The sequence below is a fragment of the Aquila chrysaetos genome, chromosome 4, assembly GCF_900496995.4.
Source record: "Aquila chrysaetos chrysaetos chromosome 4, bAquChr1.4, whole genome shotgun sequence".
Classification (NCBI taxonomy): domain Eukaryota; kingdom Metazoa; phylum Chordata; class Aves; order Accipitriformes; family Accipitridae; genus Aquila; species Aquila chrysaetos.
This window is the reverse complement of record NC_044007.1, coordinates 56,748,299-56,768,151: the sequence shown is the minus strand read 5'-3', so window position 1 is coordinate 56,768,151 and position 19,853 is coordinate 56,748,299. Positions and strand designations below refer to the sequence as shown.

The following is a 19,853-nucleotide window of genomic DNA, read 5'->3' as shown; positions in this document are numbered from 1 at the left end:
GGCCCCCCAAGATGGCCGTGACTCCATGGGAAAGCCCATGCTGGAGCAGGTCATGAAGAACTGCAGCCCGTGGGAAGGACCCACATTGGAGAAGTTTGTGGAGGACTGTCTCCCATGGGAGGGACCCCACACTGGAGCAGGGGAGGAGTGAGGAGTCCTCCCCCTGAGGAGGAAGGAGCGGCAGAGACAAGGTGTGATGAACTGACCACAACCCCCATTCCTGGTCCCCCTGTGCTGCTGGCGGGGAGGAGGTGGAGAAAATTGGGAGTGGAGTTGTGCCTGGGAAGGAGGGAGGGCTGGGGGGAAGATGTTCTAAGGTTTGGTTTTACTTCTCAATAGCCTGTTTTGTTTTGATTGGTAACAAGTTAAATTGATTTTGGTTTTTTTCCCTGAGTCAAAAGGTTTTGCCCCTGACCATCAGTGGCGAGTGATCCCTGCCTGTCCTTGTCTCGACACATGAGCTTTTTGAGCTTTTCGTTACATTTTCTCCTCCGCATTCCACTGGGGGCAAGGAGCAAGCAAGCGGCTGCATGGTGCTTCGTTGCCGCCTGGGTTTAAACCATGACAATAACTTAGCTGCATAAACTGAAAGAATATTTATAGACAGATTGTTTATCTTGTTTCTTATGCTGTGTGCTTCTCTGTTAGAAAAAGCACTGAGGTTTTTGAGAGATCTTTTTGGGGTGAGTAAAATTAATTAAATAAAAGCTTGGTTTTGCTACAAGCATCTTCTCTTATTGAAAGACTATGACAGCGCTGTTGTACTGTGCCATGAATGCAAAGTTTCCAGGCAAAACTTGACTGCAGTATATCTCAGGCTAAACTTAAACACACTATCCATTATGATGGAGACAGATTATTCCAATAGATGTTTGGGGGGGGGTGTGTGTGTGTGTGTGTGTTTGTTTTTAATACTGATGACTTATACAAAATGTCATATACCATAAATATTACTCACTGGTTTGGGAGCCAAACCGTTTTCATTGAGAGAAGTGAAGTGTATCTTGCATAGTAGTTTGAAACATGAAGGAGTTCAATGTCATTTTATACCAAATAATAACTTCAGGAATGAACCGCAATTCATTATTCAGTATGTTCTTTAATTCCAAAGCCATTGGCTAACTTCCAGTTGGGGAAAAAATTGTTCTGAAATAATTTTCAAAGATAACAATAATTTAATAACTTTTGGTAGATAAATCACGTTGTTACTGGAGTGTATAGGTGCAGGATTGATAGTAGTAATGCAATGTGTCCATATTTTCATAATGGATTTATTATTTCTTGATAGTTGCTGGATCCATATTACTGAATAGAATTATTTATGTCTATGTGTTTGTTAGGTACAAGGTAGTGTATAATACCTGTAGGTATGTATTTCAGCTGTGGTTTCTGAGTATCAGTGGTACTAAGCAGTATTTAATTTAGTTTTGATGAATCTCTCCAAAGCAGTATCAATGCTCTTGCGTCTAGCAGTTGTTAAAAACCATGCTGAACCATTCAACAGAACTTGCATAGAGAAAAGTAAACTTTGGGTGGAGCTTTAAAACTCCCAAGATGTTAATTAGTTACTTCTCAAGAAACATCTGATTTCTGTAGTTGCAATGAGAGCTCCAGGTGCCTTTTTGGTGTTTTTCATATAGCTCAGTCAGGACAGTAATTTACAGTAGTTGACTAAAAATGCAAAATGTTTAGAGTATAGCCAATCAGTAACAGTGTTGATAGCTCATTCAAGTCTATTTGATTTTTTTAATTTTTTTTTTTTTTTAGGCATAAGCTTTTTAAAAAAATTATTTGAATAACTGACAGGAGGAAACACTGTGGGAAGCCACTGCCTGGGGCTGTAGTGTACTTTCTGTGCTTGCTTGTGTTCTGCATGATTGTAAGATTAGGACTATGGTCAGTTATCTTTTGTGCCATATAAAATGCTAGTGACACTGTATAGATATATCCAGTGACTTATTTTTTTAGCAGTATTTTTCTTTATCTTACTTTGTATTTGTCTAGTCAGTTTTTAACTTCTCAAAATAGTTGTGCTTTAAAGAGTCTTTAAAATTGAAAGCAAGTTGTATTTTTACTGTCCTCTAATGTACAACCCTTTTAAAGAGTAGCTATGGCATGCTGACAGTGACTGGTTAAAAGTACTAAACAGTTTGAAATGCTATTTCAGTTGGTTTTATTAACTTTATGGTAAAGAATCCTCAAAACCTTTCATTGCAAATGGATTGAAGTCACATAATTAATGGAATGTACAAAACTCTCATATTTTCCCTAAAAAATACTTCATGGGTTTTTTTAAATAAATGCTGAAATCATATAGGCAATGTTACACATACATTAAATACATATTCACTATACTATTTATAAAACTTTCTGCACAGATTACACCACCTCCCTCACTGTCGGACCCACTTAAGGAACTATTTAAACAACAGGAGGTTGTAAGGATGAAACTACGTTTACAGCACAGTATTGAAAGGGTAAGATTAACGTAATTTATTTTTTTATTTCCCAACTTTAAGCTTTAGGGTTTTTTCTTTTTCAATGGACAGACTGTATTTTGCTCAATTTAACAGTGCCTGAGAAGAAATCTGCCTTCTATCCAAATTAATGAATTGGAGAAAGTTGTAAATAAAAAAAAAAAAAAATGGTTTGGACAACTGTTAGCAGAATAGTTAAGTCGGTAAGATAGCAGCTTTTCCCTGTAATTGCTCTAAGATGTGGCCCAGATTTTTCCCAGGGGCAGTGGGGAGTGGGAAGAAAGCTGCAGAGTCTAGTTTTGAAAGTTAATAATGGTTGTAGACTTTAGAACCAAATTGACTGAGTTAAAAGAATTGAAGCAAGAGTAAATTCTGTATAGGTAGAAGACACGTGGCTCTAAGACTAAAACATTATTTGCAATATTCTGCTTGGAAAAACTGCCTAAAATTATGTTAGAACTACATCTGTAGGCTTCACTGAATTTGAATACAGAAATTGAGAAAGTATTCCTGGTTTAAGAGTATTCTTTATTTTTATGTTGCCCAAACCTTTTTCTTTGGCAGCCTAGATTTAGATGTCTTGTCAGTATTGTGAGCCAGATTGCATGTGGACACAGACAGGACCCCTTTCTCACGTAGAATGTATCTTTAAGGGTTTCCAGACAGTTACACAAGCAGCAGGCTCATTAAAACCCAGTGTGGTAGTTTTTTGATTAAGTTTATTTCAGTGTGGCTTAACAAACCAGATGAGGGAGGGGTTTCACTTGAATTCAGCATTTCAGTGTAAAGCTAGGTATAAAATAACAGGCACAAAGAATGAAAACATGGTTCAAGTTCTGACTGAAAAGAAATTCGTTGTAACCAAAGGAAAGATGCTGCTTTTTCTGTTTGCAGAGCTTTTTATAATCCACCTTATTTTCTTTTGATAAAAATTAGAGCCATTATGTTGCAGAGCAGTAAACGCACAGATACATTCTTTTAGGTCTTATAAAATTCTGCATATTTTTAGTTATTTTGCTCAAATAGACTGTTCTTCAAATCAAATTGACTTTTTCCAACTATAAGTCAAGTGTGGCCAACTGAGCTATATTTTCTTGTCTCAGTTCAGGAAAGAATCTTTTTCCAGCTATGAATTTATGGAGTTTCTGCATATTGTTTAAAAAAAAATATTAAAATAAAATAAAATTGTATCCTGCAAATTGTATTTCTGCTTCAGTTTGCTTGGCCATTGTGCCTGGTATGACAAGCATGTGACAAAAATCTTTGTACATTCAAGACTCACAAACCTATATCCCAGCCCTATGCTCCTCATACCTTTCATCTTTCACCTTCTTGATTAACCAGAAGTTGCCCCAGTAGCACTAAGTGGAAAATCTGGGCATGACATTCAGCCAACGGTGCGGGGGGAGAAGGTGTTTTCAGTTCTGACATTCAGGGAACACTCTTTGCATCATTAAATTGAATTTTGGATTTGCTTAGATTAACAACCGCTCCTCCCTCCACCAGGCCATTTCTCACACTGTTCAAAAGTGTAGGCCTTAAAAAGAAATGTTTAAATGAATGGACATTTTTATGAATCAAACTGAAATGCTTAATTTACCAAATGTATACTTATATGTTGATATCTCATTCAATTAGGAAAAGCTTATTGTTTCTAACGAACAAGAAGTTCTACGTGTTCATTATCGAGCAGCAAGAACACTAGCTAATCAAACGCTACCATTCAGTGCCTGCACTGTTCTGCTGGATGCCGAGGTTTATAATGTGCCTCTGGATGCTCAGGTAAAGAGATGTATTTCAGACAAAAATGTCTGTCTAGCCTGACTCAAAAGGAGTGTTTGGAGTGAATTCTGTTCCCATACTGAAATTGTGATTGATTTGTTTGGAATTAAGATTTTGCTTATTATAGATCATTACTTTGATTAGGCCTCATTTGGGTATACAATAACAAGAGGATATGGGTATATACACACTGATTTTCTGGTTTGTGCCATGTCTGGTTTTCTTTCACCTCCAGAAATTATGAGAAGGATAAAATGAGAACATTACTCTGCTGATTTTTGTGAGACCAAATTTCAGTCATAAACAGAATGTATTTTAGAAGCTTACAAATACAGCTTAAAGAACAAAAAAAATTATCAGAATGTAAGATCATTTTTGTAAGTAGTCCAGAGGATTGGAATGCAGTAGTGTGTGAAGTGATGAGATCAGTTTGTGAAATTTGGAAATGTTTTGTGGAGATATGCACATTATACTTTTCTCCTCTCTATAAGGCGGTCACTAGAACTGTTCCATAAAAAAACAGATGACCAACAGTGAAATGTTGAATGCTACCAGATGAAATTATTTTTTTCAAAATCACCTCAAGCTCTATATTATTTACATGCACCATGTTATTTACGTGTTCAGTGGTGGTATTTAGTCCTGATTAAAACAAATGAGCAATATACGTTTTATGGACTACCACTCAGAGGTTTGCTGCAACTGTATCTCTAAAAGAATATAATTTCATGGTGTTAGTATTTTGTGAACAGGTCTGCTAACTAACAGAAACAGCATTCAGAACCTGTTTCAGTGACTGTGAGGAGCACATAATGCAAGGAAGAAATGTGATGTTTTGGATGTAATAAAAGTGTTGATGCATTGGATGTTGGGCATTTTAAAATGAAACACCTACATTTCCAACATATGTGGAATTCTACTTTAGTCCTGGAGCCCCTAATAGAATTATTACAGCTTCCAGTGTTTCCTCAGTCTGTTACTACATTTTTTTTGCCTGTCTTTAAAGAACTAGGGCTATGCAAAACAAGGCGGTTCAGCAGGAGATAGCAGTTTATGGAGATTCTCTTGTTCTCCCATTTTAAGCTTTGTACTGACAATTTTTTAACGCATCATTTCCTTAGTAAATCTAACTGATAGGGCAAAAATGAGATTTTTTTCTCTTCTATTAACAGTCGAAATATCATCGTTGTTAGTTCTGAAGTTCAGAGTGTGCTTTGCTTTTTTTCTGCCCCCATTTAGAGGCCCTGAGCTTTTTAGAAATTTGAGATGCATCTGAGTTATGCATATAACTGCGTTTTTATAGTTAATATTTTACAATTGATTTCTATATTTGAATTCTGTGAAGCAAAAGGAATCTTTATTGGGGGAGAAGTTGTTGTGGTCCCCGCCAGCCCGCCCCCCGCCCCCCCCCCTTCCCCCCCCCCAAGTATTGCAGCTTTTTTGACTGCCTATATAATAATAGTAGTAAAATGCCTCTCCTTCCCCCTCACTACCTCAAGAGCTTTGTGTTTCAGTCTGTGGTAATTTTTCTTAGAAAAGTTAATACTGCACATAATGTTCAGCAAAGTATTAAATATATTTTTTTATTATGATTGAAATGTTTTAAACTACCAACTTGATGCTTTGATTTAAATTTGCTTCATGAGAAGAATGTAGATGCATAGGAAACCATTCTCTTGCAATGCATTCTTCTACTTTCCTGTTACCCCGCTAGCAACTCTTAATTTTGTTCTCCAATAAAGAAATATTTCTGATGAAACTTTTCTTGTATTTGAGCAAATAGCTGAGAAAGATTTGCAAGCAAACATCTGGTTTATTTTGCAGGAAAATGACCACCTCAGAACTGTTTTTATGGGAATTCTGGGTCTTTGAAGGCTTGCCGTTACGGCTGCACATGTTGGGCAGACCTTGAGAACTGTACTTTGCAGTCATATGGGTCAAACCACAGATGGGGGAGGAAAGCGGCCCAAGTTTCTGGTGAACAGACTGTTAGCTGGTCACAGCTCACCTAAATGCCTACAGTTCAGGGTTACAAGACAGTGCTGTTGAGGGCTCTTTCTAGAACCAACCTGTTCAGCTGTCCTTGATATCTGAAATCTCAGCTGTTTTGTAGAGATTTCAGTCTTCGCAGGGTTTTTTTTCCTGTTCTTGCCCATTGCTACAGTGTACAAATTCCTGCAGTGTCTTTTTCTTTTTTTTCCCTAAAAAAGTAACAGCAGCTTGTTCTATTTAGTGATTATTATTTAAATGTTAAATTAGCATAGTCTGGCTTTAGGACTATCTATAGAATACCTAGTTTCTCATGATGGACAGATGTGACATACCAGATTCTTATTAAATAGTTTTTAAAACAAAAAAATTATTATTTCATTGAGCAGAACATAAGACATATCTGCTCACTTTTTAAAATCTCCTTTTGGGGATTTTGATGGTAAAAATATTTTTTATTATTGCTTTTGAATACTTGTGTAGCCAGTTAATTCAGGCTGCTTAAGTTTTCCTTTATTAATGTGTTTGCTTTTCCATGAGGGAATATTCATTTAATTTGTTACTGAATTTTAAAGAGAAAAGAGAGAACAATTTTGTGGAAGGATCTGCATTGTACTGATTAAGATTTTTAAGGCATAAATATTTAAGCCTCCTACTCTAAACTTCAAAAATAGAGTACAGTGAATAGCTTGAAGGAATCTGAAAATATCCATTTTTAGTGAGCAGCTGTTCCACAGTGAAAGTGGTGGTCAACATTTGTGCTCATATATACTGTGATACTTTGACTCTCTTTTTCCATCTGAAGCATTGCTTATGAAGGTCCCACAAAGTAGATTTTATCTTTTAAAGTATGTTTAAGGCTGAATCATCACATAACTTACAATTTGAATACATTTTTTTTTTTGCAGGCTGATGACAGCAAAACATCAGTGAGGGATCGATTTAATGCAAGACAGTTTATGTCGTGGTTACAGGATGTTGATGATAAGTTTGATAAATTAAAGGTACACTTCATCTTTCCACTTCAAAAAAAAAAAACCAAAACTCAATGTCACTATGAAGATGAGATGAATAAATAGATGAATAAATAGTAGATTTGTATGGAGTATCATATGCTATTGTAGAGGTTTTAAGGGCAACGTGAAGGAGGGTCTAGCAGTATAAAAACCTAACCTTTGTTGCTATATAGTGTAATGGAAGAATCAGCGAATTTCTAAATACATAGTGGAGAAATTACTTACTACCACCAGAGAGGCTCCTAGATATTTTTTCTGTTTTCAAACTTGTTGCAATATTTTTTCAAATACTGAAATAACTTCTTTCTCAATTTTAAAATAGACGTGCCTTTTGATGAGGCAGCAGCATGAAGCAGCGGCTTTAAATGCGGTACAGAGACTGGAGTGGCAGCTTAAACTACAAGAACTTGATCCCGCTACATACAAATCTATCAGCATTTATGAAATCCAGGAGTTTTATGTTCCTCTTGTTGATGTTAATGATGACTTTGAATTGACACCAATATGACAACCAACATCTTCTGGCTCACCCTTTCCCTTGGACAACTAGAGATTGAGGTGCAGTGATATAGAAAAGTATTTTTCTTTTAAGACAGAGCACTTAATTCTGTGGAATACTACCTTTCTCAAAAATTCAGGTATTCCTTCACAGAAGTGTGGCACAGGCTCTTGTTCAAACACAGAAGATTGATGCTGATTTTAAAGTCAGTGTCCCAGTAACTGCCATTATCTGTATTTCAAAATTGCCTGTAGCTTTAGAGCTTATTGCTGAAAAAGATGATGAAACATGGGGAGTTAACAGCGCTGGAAGCTGTTAATAACTAAAACAGCCACCAAAAAAAAAAAAAAAGATACTTAAAATCTGCTATAAAGCTTTGTATTATGAAACTTCAGTAATAGTTGAACTCCTGCAGAAAAATGATGAAAAAGCCTGTGGAAGAAAATGTAAGACTTGGAGGAAAATAGTCTATTAATCTTATATTTTGTAAATTACTGTACAGTTTTCTTTTTGGAAAAAGATGTAATATCATCTTCATTTTTAAATAATTTATTTTATACATATTGTGCAAATGTAAATAATCTTGTAATTAATGTTCAAACCTGTATAAAGTAGATATTTTAACTGTAAAATTGTTTTTGTCTAATGTTTTATTGGACCAAAGTTGTAGTTTTTATTATGTGTAGTGTGTTCCCGGTTGGCAGTTCTTTTTTGTATGGCATGTGTTTGATTTAGCTGCTTGCTTCATCACCATAACTGTAAAAGAATTGAAACTGAAATGTATTGCATGCTTCACAGAACTCTTAACTTCTTTACTTCAATAACTGATACCTAAACAATTGTAATATTTACAAAATCATATTTCATATTAGTCTGCTGTTGTAATGCCATACCTATGACTTGCTATACTGAAAATATTTTTGTGGAAAACAAAAAAAACCCTTTTGCTCTTATATGGCGGTCTCATAACAGAGCCTATTTTTTTCCAACAAAATGCCTTTGAATTAAAATTCTTAAATTGTATATTGTCTATTTTAATAGTAATCTATGGAAGGATATGTAAATAGTTGTAAATATAATGTTTAATAAATTTTATTGGTCATGTTATTAGTTGGAATTTCTTAATATTGTAACACTTGATATATCAAATCTTAGCATTCCTGAAACATGTAAGGCAGCTTAATGAAAAACTAAAAACAATTCCCAGGTTGTGAAATTCAATGCTTTTTTATTCTTAGTACTGTTAATGAGCAGACAGTTAACTATTTATTAGTAGGAGGTTACAGATACTCATGAAAGTTACCCTCTAGTCCATAAATTATTCAAGAATACTTGGGATCTGATGTCTGTGAAATTACTTCTGAAAGAAATGGGGCTTAGGCAAGCGACCTGGTTACCTGGAAAAGAGATTTAAAGTACATGTTTTGAACTGATTTTTAATTACTAGGTGAACTTTTGCAGAGTACTTACTCCTTATGCTTGTATGAATGCTCAGGGTGCCTTGTGATGAAGAGCAAACAGGCATTGAACAAGAGACTGTATGGACAGTAGGCTCCTTCCCATGTGCGCATCACTTCTAGTTCCAGTCAAGAATAAAGTAACAGTAACTCAAGCATAGTAAAACCAATTAGTATGTAGTTCCTGCCCTGTAACTTTTTTTCCACTTTTAATTTGTTAGGTACCTGTGGAAGGAGAAATTGTTCCTGCTCTTATATAGGAATATCTTCCTGACTTCACTCAGAATTGAAGATGTACTGAGGAAAATGCAAATGTGATATTCTTCTGAAAGTAAAATATTCTTCTGAAAGTAGCTGTAAAATTTTAAAATAATACAGAAATCTGTGTTATCTGCTTGAAAAGACGAGGAAAAAAATGGATAAAGCTGCAAGATGTTAACTAGTAAGTGGGTATGAGTTTACTTCCATCAGATACTTAGAGTGGTAAAAAGTAGCATATGTATTTGGAAGTGGGAGAACCTAATACAGACTTTTTGAAGTAGGAGATATGAATAATTAAAGAGTATTTCATAAAGAACAGAAAATATAAACGGGGTTGCAGGAGTGTTGACTGTTAGAAAAGAAGTGGGTGACAAAAATACTTGGGATGGAGGAGACAACTGAGTGGATTTATAGCTGGAACTTGGTACCTCAGTGCATACTCGGAAAGGGCAAGGGCATCACAGTCTACTGGGGCAACAGCAGTAACACCAACCAGGGAGCAGGATGGCGTTGGGGTGCCATGGCGGTTCTGCGCCCTGCATGGCAGCAGGAACAGCCCTGTGGGTCTCGCAGGGGTGGGAAGAGGGTGGGGGTTGAAGTGTGTTTACTGTAAAACAAAGTTCATCCTCTGGAATTATCAGCAGAAACATTTTTTTGTGACAATTTAAAAATACTTTGGCAGTATCCTATCTTACAAGAGGTCTGAAGACAGATGTTTCTTAGGGTTATCCTGTTTTTTTTTTTACAAGGAGAGATGATTTCCTATTACCAGGGTCTGTGAAACAGATTTCTGTTGTTTTCAATTGCAACTGCTTAGTAAAAATTTAGTTGCTCAAAGAAGGGGGACTGTCCATACATTTTGGTCCGTTAGACAATGATCTCCTGGCTTGTCTGATTTGAAGTCAGGGTTTGTTGCAGTCGTGGGTTTTTTTTAAAGTTTACTCTGTGGGATGACACCTAGTGTATTGTTAAAGGACACCCTGCTGTGGATTTCCCTCAACAAAGCGGTGTGAGTTGGGAGGGGAGAAGGAGGGATGAGATGAAATACACTAATAACTTGTTGGGGAGAAGGCTGTATTTCCCTCGCGGGAGTCTAGCCGTCTTCTGGGAAGCCCGAGGGCTACTCTGGGTTTCTGGGTACCCGGTCGGGTTCCTCCGGCGTTTTTCTTCTAGGGACCAACTTGTTACCTTTGTCCCTTGGAGACTGACATGTAGGAGGATAAACTACCCACGCAGCGGTGTTTTTGAGATCCTGAACGAGGCTGTCCGAAAGCCCAGGGTCCCTTCTTCATCAAAGGCTGCCCCTGCCCTCCCCCAGCCGGCAGCGGCTGCGGGACGCAGCCCCTCCGCCGCCGGCTCTTTCTCAGGACAGCTTTTGCCAATTTATCGCAAAGCTTGAGCTCCCCTTCAGCGCTTCAGGAGGCTGCCTCTAGCGGCAGAGCCCGCTTGCTTCCAGCGGCGGTTGCCCCCCAGTTCTCTTTCTTCTTTCACACGCCTTGCCCGCAGCCCTCTGGTGCGGGGGTGCTTCCCCAGGCGTCCTGCCCTTCCCGCACCAGCCACCCCGCGAAACCCCTGCGCCCTACTCCGCCCTCCCCAGCTCCCCTGGGCTGACATTTCGCCCCACCAGACCTCCGAGCTTTCCCCTGCTCGCACTCGCGTTGGAGAGGGGATGCTCAGCCCCTCCCGCCGCAAGAAGCGCCCTCCCGCCGCCTCGCAGCCCCTCCAGAAGCAGGCTCCTCCGCCTCGCCCCTCCGCTGCCGCCCCGCTAGTCAGCGTCGAGCACGAAGCACCCATCCGCCGGCCCCTGCCCCCCACCCCGCTCCGCGCAGCCGCCGCCCGCCGGGGCGGAGGGTCCCGGGGCGCGCTGCCGGCGGCGAGGGGAGGGTCCTGGTGCCTGACGGTGCCCCGAGGCGGGGCGATGCGAGGCCGCGCCGCCGCCTCCGCGCTGCCTGCGGCCGAGGGGGGAGCAGCGGGCCGAGGCGCGCGGTTGCTGCTGCTGCTGCCGCCTCCTCCTCCTCCTCCGCCGCCGCCTCCGGAGCACCGAGAGCCGCCGGCGGAGCGGGGGGTGCCCGGCCGCGGCGCCGTCCGGTGAGCCAGCCGCCGGCGGGGCGGCGGGGCGCGGAGGGAGAGGTGTGGGCGGCGGCGCCGGCGGGATGGAGCCAGTGGCCGGGGGGGAGGCGGCTGCTTCTTTGTGGAAGGAAAGTTTCGGTGCGGCTCGGCGCAGCCGCCCCGCTGCCTGCCTGCCGGCCGGAGGAGGTGAAGGCCGGGCCCCCCGCTGCCGGGAGGGGCGGCTTTCGGCGGCGCTCCGCCTGCCCCGGGCCGCTTCGGGAGGGGGGTGCGCTCCCTGTCACCGGCCTCCCGGGCCCCTGGCAGTGCCATCTTTGGGGCTGGGGCCTCCCGGGAGGCGGCGGGGAGCCTCGGCGGGGAGGGGCACCCGAGCGTGAGTCGATCGGCCGGAGCGGGTTTTTGGGTCTCTTCCGCCCCAGGTTGCGAGCTCGGCGGTGAGGGAGAGCGATGCTGAGGCGGGGTTGGGGGGGAGCCGGTGCCGCCGGGGCGGGCTGCGGGAGCGGAGGGGCGGCGGGCAGGGGTCGTGGCCCTGGGGACGCGGGGACGCCGAATAAAAGTCTGGGAAAGCAGCGGCCGGTGAAACGAAAGTACGGCGAGGGGGGGAGCCGGGGGAAGGGGGACGTGCGCCGTCAGCCCGGGGCGCCAGCGCATCCAAGCGGGGTGCTCGTGGAAATGGCATCGCTCCGGCTCAGCTTCTCAGGAGCCTTTTATGTAACAGCCGAGCACGGCCCGCTGTCGAAACAGTGCGGTGCTAAAACACGCCTGGATCGCTCATCCAGCCGAGCATCTTGCTTGCCTTGGCTTCTGCGCCTGGCCTACCGGAATGCAACACCCGGTGGGTTTGGACCGTCTCTAGTTGAAGGGAAACTTTCTTTGCTCTGTGTAGCGAGGGGAGTAAGCAGTGACCCTTTCCTGAGGGGAAAGATCCCGTGTTCTCCATGCGTGCCCCCGGGTTTTGCGGGGGGGGGGGGTGTCGTCCCTCCCAATCCTGTGTAAGTACAGATGGTGGTGCGCCCAAGGCAGCAAGAAGCATTTAATAACCGTTGTAAGAAAGGCTTATCTGACATAGGCTTTAAATGTCCAGGTCATGCCTTGTTTACATGTTGGCTTGTTTTTCTACTTTTTTATGTTAAGATGCTGCTAATTGAGGGGTGGGGGTTTTTGAGTTCATAAAGCAGAAGATCACTTTTAGATACAGAAAGAAAGAAACCCAGTGCCCCATTAGCATTTTTTTTTCTCTTGTGAGAACAATACAGGCTCACTGCGAGCTTGCCCAAACATGGGCTGCCTTTTATTATATATTGGTACAGTGCCTAGGGCAATAGGGTCCTCTTTTGACTGGCTTTGCATGCTAAGCACAAGTAAGAACTCACTGGCACACTGCTAATCATGCTATATTTGTAACAAATACCACCTGCAGAGAAGCTCTGTTTTCACAAAGGGAGAAAGGTGGAATGCTTTGAACAAACTCAGTTCTTCTGTCTGTTTGAAGTAGCAGATGCTCGTCTCTGACTTCAGTCACTTGCGTGGCTCTTGAAAGTCATGTCGTTCAAAGTCTCCGGTACTTTTTTTAAATGTTGGTGTCTGTGTTTTTTAAAAAAGAAGTCAACAACTTTGTGATTGAATTGAAAGCCTATGTAACATCTAAGTACTTGTGAAAATTGCTCACCTGCAGGAAACATGAGGCAGTACATCACAGCGCCCACAGTCACTGTCCTTCTGTTCCTGCTGTGGATCCAGTCGTCAACAGGCTGCAATAAGGCTCTCTGTGCTAGCGATGTCAGTAAATGCCTCATACAGGTACGAGTTGTGTTTCCTTTATTTGCTTTTAAGCATTTAAGAAACAGTTCTGAAGCTGTGTCTTGAAAAGATCCAGTGATAAAAATAACCGTTATTTTATGTTAAATAGTATCTTTTTAAAGAAGTTAATTTGGTCTCCTGCACGTATAAATGCAGATTAACAACCATTTTATGGATAATATTAAGTGTATGTGTATATGGGCATGTTTCTTTTTTTGATGGAAGCATTTTCAAGTCGAGGATTGTGATTGCTGGGTTATGGTTAGAAGCCACTATCAGTCACACTGTTAATTTTCAGCCTCTTTCTTCTTTATTAGTGATATTATGAACAAGCAGCAATTTAAAACAGACATTTTATTAGAAAGGTTTCTGTGGGTAACAATTGGTTTTTTTAAAGACATCTGCAATACCAGAAATTCAAATGTGCTTACAATGTTTCCATATCTGCCTGAGATGTTCCCCTTATCTGTTCCCCTTAACTTGCAATCTGTCCACTTTCTTAAATCCCCTGGCCCAGGCAGAGGGTCAGTAGTTGATGCCTGAAGCTTGCCATAATACCAAGTTTGTACAGTCGATTAAACGATGCCTAAAAACCCATGTGAGAGAGCTAACATGAGTAGGGACCTAACTTGTCTTAGAGTCATGAGGTGCGTTTGGAAAAGTTTTTTGATCAGGAGGGACCTATGGCTACTAATGGTAATGAGCAAGCTCTGAAAGCATGTGGGTCTACCTAAAAAAACCCCAAACCAAATAGTTATAAGTTGAACTGGTAGGAAATGGCTGTTAAACTCAAATCCAGATGCTGCTTTTGACCCACTGTATGTCTTGTCTGTAGTGAAAGAATCAGACTGAGACCAGGTTGCTCGTCTTATAGCAGGAGTTAAGAGGTATGGTGTGCAGCAGAACAAAAGTGCCTTTTCTAGCAAAATTGCAAGCAGTTTGGTAACTACCAAGTATTTATTTACTAATGGTGTATTGAACATGCTTCTTGACTCCATATTGAAAAAAGGAGCTTTCATGTGGTCAGTTGCAGCTTCCTTAAAAGAAACTGTTTCTTGCTGCCTCTTTGTAGATCGGAAATGCAATAGTAAAGAGCAGAAATATCATATGCCGGTAACGTGCTAGTATGCTTACTATAAGTGTATGATCACAGTCTAAAAAGTGATACAGAAGTGGCATGAAGCATTTCCACATTTACTTCATTTCATTTACTTCCGTATAAAATTTGTCTGGTTTACAAATAAAAATACTTGTCAGATTCAAAAATCCATCCTGTGGAATGAAGACTGACTGTAGGCTGAACTGTCGTCTTTCTGGTTTCTGCATTGCCATTGCTTTAAAAAAAAATAAAAATTGCTGGTTCTCCTAGCCCCACCATGGTCTGTGGAGTTATTAAATACGGGAGAAAGAAAAAGAGGCTTTTGACTTTTATCTTTTCAACGACAATGCCAGTGTTTTTGCTGGTACGTTGGGCGTTGGGCATTGCGCACTGTGACAAACTGATGCACTTACAAGTTCTTTCTGTTGCATTTTTTCAAATCACCTCTCAAGGCTTGAAACCTTTAAAAAGTAAGATGCTAGTTGTGGCCTTGGATGTACGAGGCACTTAATTAGCAAGTGCAGTGCTACTAATTTGTTAATTCAGGGGAAAGCTGTTGGTCCAGATGAAGGGGAAAACAGGGAAGATGTATTGTCTCCTTTTCCTGTGTCACTGATGGAGTCCACCATCCATGAAAGCACAGACATCTCCTTCTCAAGTAATCACTTACCTTTTATTGAGTCAAGCTTGAGACACCTAGCATTTAAACTTTATTTTTATGAACTAGTATGAATAGAGTACAGCCCAGGAGAAGTGGAGCTAATGCTGCCGGAGTCCTTCCTCGGCTGGGAATAAGGTGGCTGAGGTTCAGCACTGCATGGAGGTGCCTCGCACAACTGTGCTTTACTTGGCTAATGTTGGCATCTCTGTAGCGACGCAGCCCTGTGGATGCACAGACCCCTGTAGCACTTTACTTGTTGTAGGTGTGTTCTCTCTTACTTTGTACAGGTGATGTGGAATCCCTTTTCCCTAAAATCAGAATTGTATGCAATTCTCCCAAGACCCTAAAGTAACCCAGGCCACGTGAATTGTGTACGGTTACAGGGGAATGCCGTTGCTCCTTTTCACTGTCTGGCTGCTCTGTTCCTGCAAACAGGCCTGACATACCAGTCAGTATTCATTCTTTGTAGAAGAACAGATCAGGTCAGCCTACTCTGATTGTGGATATGAAGACTCCTAAAGCTTTGCCTTGAAGCAATTGTCATCTTTCTTCTTGGCTTTTTTTAAAAAAAAAAAAAAACAACTTCAGGACTGTTGTGGCAGAAGCGCTGCACTGGTATGTGAAGTGCATGTTATTTCTTGGGTAGGTATACAAGTAGAATATATCCATGGGTTTTTTTCCCCTCTAAACTCTTCTGGAGAAATCTGAACTTAAAAATAAAATACTGTGTTGAGTGAGTTTGCTTGACTATCGCATGACTGATATTTTTTCCCTAACCTATTTTTAAAACTGTTCTAGTTCAGTAAAATCCGTGGCTTGAAACCAAGATAATGTCACTTGGAGACAACTGGGGGAGCAAACAGAATGTGAATGTTTGTCATCTGCATTTGCGTGCAGAAAGTGAGGCTGCCTGTCTTAGAGACATAATGAGACAAAAGACCTGCTCTCTCAAAAAGCATACGGTTAACATAAATATTTTTGCCAGTGTGGCTAGAAGTCAGTACAGTCATTACTGCCACTCCTTAGGAGCTGCTTTGCTTAGGGGTGGTCCCTACATAAATATTTATTTTGTTAGAACAGAGCATGAGATCAACAACTCACATGCATTCAGCTTTCCTTGTACATCTTGAGGCTCTAGCTTCGTTGGTGCTCTCGTAGTCTACTTCTTGTCTTTCTGTAAGCAAAGACCTGTAAGAAAATAGCTTGAGGCATCTCTCTGCATAAGCTTAGCCTTCACAAAAAAACTTTGTGGCTTCCTGTAGTTGCTGAAGGAGTTGTGGATAAGACTTGGGAATGTAGGCAGACTAGGACCACAAAATTAGCTTCCTTGAAGGCTTTGGATGTAGCTCCTTCCCATGTCTCTGGGACTGCGGCATTGAAGTCAATAACTGACCGTTACTTTGCTTTTCAGGTAGGCCACCGAGCCCTGGTTGCACACGATGTGTGTATTCTAGCACATCTGTTGTTGACTTGGGTGCATGGGTTGTTGTGATGTTTCCATGTGTGGAGGAGATGAGAAGGCCAGTTATGCTCGCTGGGCAGAGTGGAGGACTATATTGTGTCCTTGGAACATGGAGGAAATCCTTAAAGGCAGAAAACTCTAGGATAGGATGTTCCCACAGTTGTTGATAGCAAACAGGTTTGAGGTGAGTCCCAGGCTGGCTCTTGTGGTGCAGAGCTACCTGCAGTAGTCAGGCTTCGGTGGTATGTCTGTGTTGTGCTGAAGCTGAGCTTTGCTGTCTCATCTGCAACAGCTCTTTAAACTACTGCTGTGTGTAGGAAACAAATGGTGCTATAGTTCAGGCATGGATTTCAGATCCTTCTAAAGAGGGGCTGTTTTGTGGAGAATACAGTGTTTTCTGTCCAGAACGCTACATGCTTGCAGTTACCTCAGCTGGTGCAGTATCGTTCCAACTAAAATCTCTCTTCATCTTTGCCTTTGCCTCCTGTTAATCTTGTGTACAAACTTGTCAGCTTGAAAGGATTTCCAAGGCTTTTTAGCCCTGTCGTATGAAATAAGCACCACTCCTTAACTTCAGGGCTTAGGCATTCAAAAATTACTTTTAGTGTGTATGTTTTAGCTGTAGTACATAACACAGTTGGGTTAACAAAACAGTTCTGGCTGGTTTGCTTCCAGGAGATTTTCTGTTATTAAACTGTTCTAGGAAAAAACATTAGCTCTTTTTCTTTCACTCCCCCTTCCAGTTCACAAAGATGTTGCCAATGCCTTCAGGTCCTGTTTCTCACTGCACTGAGAAAATAGTCTCTGTCATTTCAAGAAAGCTTTGAAAAAATGCAGATGTTAAATACCTTGTAAAAATCTTTATTTGCTCTCTGGAGCAGAAGTATCTTTATTGTACGAACATGCCTGCTTCCTATTTAATGCTGTATTTTTAGACTGAGATGCTTATTTCTTGCCTAGCAAAATACATTCTCCGATGCACCTTCAGTAGTTCAGCTTGGGAGGTTGCCAAGTTGACTTATGAGTAATATTTTCTTCCACTGACGCCTCACCACCCCCAGCTATCAACAAGGAACATTTCTCATTCTGCCTTGCTTCACCCATGTCTCATGTAAGCATTCTTTTAAAAAGATGTATCCTGTGCAAGTATCCAGTGTGGATGAGTCAGGCAGAAGGACTCAAGAGTGGTTAAGGAAACCATGTACGTGCAAACACATATATGGAAAAACATACAGTTATTGCCCTGAAGAGACAGTCGAACTGTGAGAAGGAGGGAGCTGGAGAACTGTGCGGAAGACTAATTAGGTTGCTCTTTCTTCCCTCCTCCCCCTCCAAGTAAAAAAAAAAAAAAAGTAAGTAAAAAATTAAAATAGAAAATAAAATAAAAAATTACACTGCTCATAAGCCCTTCCTATAAAAATGAAGTTGTTAAAAGACTGGTAGGTATAGTGATGCTATCCCAAGCTAGTGCTCACATCTATCAGCGCTAAGCAGCATTTTTTTATTATGGTGCAAATGTATAATTTACATTTAATTCAGTGAGAATACTCTTCTCTTAGATTCACACAGTGCAATCTGTAAAACTGAAACAACTTAAATTTCTTGAATTTTCTGGCTTTGATTCATACATTACATTTAATAGTTTATGGAGAATCGCCTCCTCCCATATACTGGCTTGTTGCTGTTGTAATGTCTTTAATAAGTATGAAGTTATTTGCCCAGTTTTGCTGTTGAAGAAAAAAATATATAGGATATTTTTAATGCTAGTATGTATTAATGATATTCTCTGGCCAAGATAACAGTACTTATGGTTGTTTTTAAAGTTGTTTTATTCGGGCTTTTTATTCTCAAGGCTGACACAATCTGTTTATCAAATGCTAAGATAAATATTTTAGAAATGCGTCATTCATTCACATAAGTCATCTTCCTAAGTTTGTGGTGTCTCCTCTTGTGGAAAAAATTGTATATTTCATTAATGAGCCTGTTTTTCATCTTTCACTTGGAAACAGCATAGTAATAGGTGACATTATTAAACTTTGAGGATGAAAAAGTAAAAGATCTTGGTAATTTTCCAATCTGTAAATAAAAAATCAAGACTTACTAAGACTGCATACTGCAGAAATGCATGTGGAGCAGGAGTTCACACTCGATCACTCAGCAGAGGCAACAGCATTTCTCAGTATTAGGTAGAACATGCAATAGTTTGTGAATTTGGTTTCTTTGCTGGCTTCAAGAAGATCTGTGATCTGGGATGAAGTGAATGGAGAAATAACAGATTAATGAATTTGTACTGCATTAATACATTGTAGCACATCCGCAGCAGGTTTGGGGGTTTGTTCAGTTTTAGTCCAGAACTGGGAGCCCTGAAGCTTCATTTGCTGTATTCTTAAGCCCTGTTCTCAGCCAGACCTCACCTTGGCCTCACCCTCTGAAATGCACTCTTCAGTCTTCTGTGGGCCCGCGTGAGTTGGTGCAAGAGAGAGGTGATCCCTGTGCAACTCAACAGGCTGCAGGCATTTGCAGTTGCCAACATTGCAAAATAAAGATAGAATGGGAGTCATACATGATCAGGTGCATCTCTGTGCCTTGCCTTGCCTAGCAAGTGCACTCCTGATGTTTGCTGTAAAAACGCCTCCTTTCTTCTTTACCTGATGTTTAACGAAATCAGGCAAAGAATTACTTAAAAATTGGAGGTTTGCCCCCTTGGCTTTTTCCTAAGGTGCTACAGAAGGACTCTGTGGGTGATGTTTGTGTGTGCCTGTAAGGTGTGGTGTCCCTGACCCAGCTGTGGTTAGCTGAGTTGGAGCCTCAGGTAGTGACTCCAGGTTAGGAGAATATCATGCCAAACCATCTTCCTGCCCTTCTCTCCTGTCTGTGTGTGTCTCCCGCCCACGCCACGGTATGTCTCTCCCCTGTCTGTGGAGAATGGGATCAAAGAGTGGGGATGGGTGTCATCTTCCTGGTCTGGTGCATAGCAGAGATTTGCCAATGGCTCTTCCAGTAAAGCTGGGGGTGGGTAGGATCCCGTGGTCAGTGTCTCCAGTAACAGGATTTTGTTTTCTCACCAGTTGAGCGTAATGTGATAGTTAGACAGACATCATCAAAACCAAATTCTTAGACAGGACAACCAATGTGACTTCATGACTGTCCACGTTCTACACTACAGCATGATTCAAGCCCATATATTATTGTCATGTAGCCACAGTCTTTCAGCCAAACTGGAATTAATAGTGTGGATTTGAGCTAAAGGGGAAAGAGACCACCTGGTCTTTAGATTTCCTTC

The 19,853-nt window shown here is 41.2% G+C and overlaps 2 protein-coding genes across 16 annotated transcripts in view; both read left to right on the top strand.

The window, feature by feature from the left end:
- ANKRD12 (ankyrin repeat domain 12) overlaps window positions 1–9,573 on the top strand; it is a 68,367-nt gene extending 58,794 nt beyond the window's left edge. For 10 of the 12 annotated variants that reach the window (XM_030011359.2, XM_041122946.1, XM_030011362.2 and 7 more), the window contains 4 exons: window positions 2,379–2,477; window positions 4,116–4,259; window positions 7,157–7,252; window positions 7,587–8,870. In XM_030011359.2, coding sequence (XP_029867219.1) covers window positions 2,379–2,477; window positions 4,116–4,259; window positions 7,157–7,252; window positions 7,587–7,772 — 525 coding nt within the window. In that variant the 3' untranslated portion in view covers window positions 7,773–8,870. Of the gene's footprint in view, window positions 1–2,378; window positions 2,478–4,115; window positions 4,260–7,156; window positions 7,253–7,586; window positions 8,871–9,441 lie in introns of those variants that run through there. The other 2 variants (XR_005932166.1, XM_041122948.1) reach the window with 2 other exon arrangements.
- TWSG1 (twisted gastrulation BMP signaling modulator 1) overlaps window positions 9,572–19,853 on the top strand; it is a 28,911-nt gene continuing 18,629 nt past the window's right edge. Inside the window, exons 1-2 of one of the 4 annotated variants that reach the window (XM_030011368.1) lie at window positions 9,572–9,662; window positions 13,224–13,348. In XM_030011368.1, coding sequence (XP_029867228.1) covers window positions 9,653–9,662; window positions 13,224–13,348 — 135 coding nt within the window. In that variant the 5' untranslated portion in view covers window positions 9,572–9,652. Of the gene's footprint in view, window positions 9,663–11,318; window positions 11,570–11,633; window positions 11,882–11,903; window positions 11,922–13,223; window positions 13,349–19,853 lie in introns of those variants that run through there. The other 3 variants (XM_030011369.2, XM_030011372.2, XM_030011370.2) reach the window with 3 other exon arrangements.